Source organism: Monoraphidium neglectum (assembly GCF_000611645.1).
Source record: "Monoraphidium neglectum strain SAG 48.87 unplaced genomic scaffold scaffold05897, whole genome shotgun sequence".
NCBI classification, from domain to species: Eukaryota; Viridiplantae; Chlorophyta; class Chlorophyceae; order Sphaeropleales; family Selenastraceae; genus Monoraphidium; species Monoraphidium neglectum.
The window spans coordinates 1,466-3,184 of record NW_014007735.1 but is presented as its reverse complement, the minus strand read 5'-3'; the positions used below and the strand labels follow the sequence as shown (position 1 = coordinate 3,184).

Sequence of the window (1,719 nt, the reverse complement as noted above, 5' to 3'; positions counted from 1 at the left end):
CACCTACCTACACACGCACCTACACACACACACACACACGCACGTACGCACGCACGCACTCCCTGCCTGACACCCTCTTATCTCCGACCGCGCGCCGTTGTCATCCCAGGAGCTGGTTTCGCTGCCGCCGCCAATGGCGTTCCCCTCCCTGGAGGTCGCTGATGCAGAGGCTGTTGGGGTGGAGCTCAACCGGCTGCAAAACGTGGTGGTCACGCTTGACAAGGTGGGGGCGACAACCAACAGAATGAATTGTTTGAAAGGAACAAAGTCCGCCCCTCCCCTGCTTTGCTTTCCGGACTGAGTCATCGCCCCACACCTGACGGCCCCTGTCATCGGTTCCCTCGCATCTTCCGATTGCCGGCCCATCAAACCTCCGCCCTCTACAACGCATTTCTCGCACGCACCCGCGCGCACACGCCAATCCACACCCTTCACCCCGTTGTTTCTGTTTCAAAGGTCAAGCTGTGCCTGAGCAAGCAGGGCCCCGGCGCGCGCGACCCGGTGCTGCAGCTGATGACGTCACAGGAGGTGGCCGACCACCTGTGGGACGGGGACCGCAGCGTCGCACGCAGGGCCATAGTGGGGGCCGCGGCGCAGCTGGCCAGCCCAGAGGTGACCTTGATGATTTGAAATTGCAATGCTTTCCAAACCCTGAAACCGCACATGAAATTGCGAGGCTGGTGTGTCGATGCGTGGACGGATTGGAGCGGCGGCGGACCGGCTTTGTGCAGCGCTCGCGACGAGCGCCGCCGCGCGCCGCGCGGCTACTGGGGCGGGGGCGCGGCTCGCTTCGGCGGCCGGGCACGCGCAGATGCACCTGCCGCCCATGCGGACTGCGCCCGCGTCATCTCCCCGAGTCGAGCAAAATTCTGTGCTTAGCGCACCCTGCCGCCACGAACCTCGCCCGCTGCTCTCATGTGAACGCCCTCCCCTCCCTCCACCCAACCCGCGTGCGCCGCAGGTGGCCCGGCTGGCGCAGCGCTGGCAGCTGAAGCGCGCGGCCAAGGCGGCCGAGGCGGAGGGGGAGGCGGGGGCGGACTACCTCGGACTGCTGAAGTTGGCGCGGCAGGCCGCGGGCGGCGCCGACGAGGCGCGCAAGGTGTGACGGCTGCGGCTGCCGCTGCTGCGCGCGCGCGTCCTACGTCGGCGCCGTCCCCGCCAGGGCGCTCGCCCCTCGCACCCTCCAAAAGCAACCCCTGTGCTTGCCGGCCCGCGTGGCCATCGCTGCCCCCTATGACTTTGACTCAGCCGTCCCAGACTGCAACTTCCGCCGCCATCCTGACGGCCACCCCGAGGCAACCTCGACCACCCCCCAACCGCCACCCCCTAACCGCCACCCCAACCGCCACCGACCCAGCTGATCCTGGACCTGGAGTCCCGCCTGAGGGCCTTTGACGTGGCGGGCAGGGGGCGCCACACCAGCATGGCCGACATCCTGCACCTGCACGGCCGCACACAGGTGGGGTGGCGCTTTCGGGGGGTGTGGGGGATGCTTTGGTGGGGCGGTGCTTGGGTGGGGCGGCGGCGCAGCTTGGTGGCCCTGTGGACGGCTTGGGGATGGTGGAAGCAGCCACGCTCGCTTTTCTGTGGTGTGGCCGCCTGCAAAGTTGGAGGTCAGCCGGTGGCCTGCTCGCGTGCCCGAGTGCTGCAGGTCCGGGCTCAGTTTACGGCGCTGCTCCTGCGCACCCTGCACACCCCTTGCCCATCCCCGCCTCCCCT

The 1,719-nt window shown here is 68.1% G+C and overlaps 1 protein-coding gene across 1 annotated transcript in view; it reads left to right on the top strand.

Annotated features, from left to right (window-relative positions):
- Positions 1-133: 133 nt before the first annotated feature.
- The window catches only part of MNEG_16020 (hypothetical protein), a gene marked incomplete at both ends in the record, with an annotated part of 2,378 nt that continues 792 nt past the window's right edge, over positions 134-1,719 (top strand). The window contains 4 exons of the mRNA XM_014035509.1: positions 134-223; positions 457-612; positions 962-1,099; positions 1,358-1,459. Coding sequence (XP_013890963.1) covers positions 134-223; positions 457-612; positions 962-1,099; positions 1,358-1,459 — 486 coding nt within the window. The remainder of the gene's footprint in view (positions 224-456; positions 613-961; positions 1,100-1,357; positions 1,460-1,719) is intronic.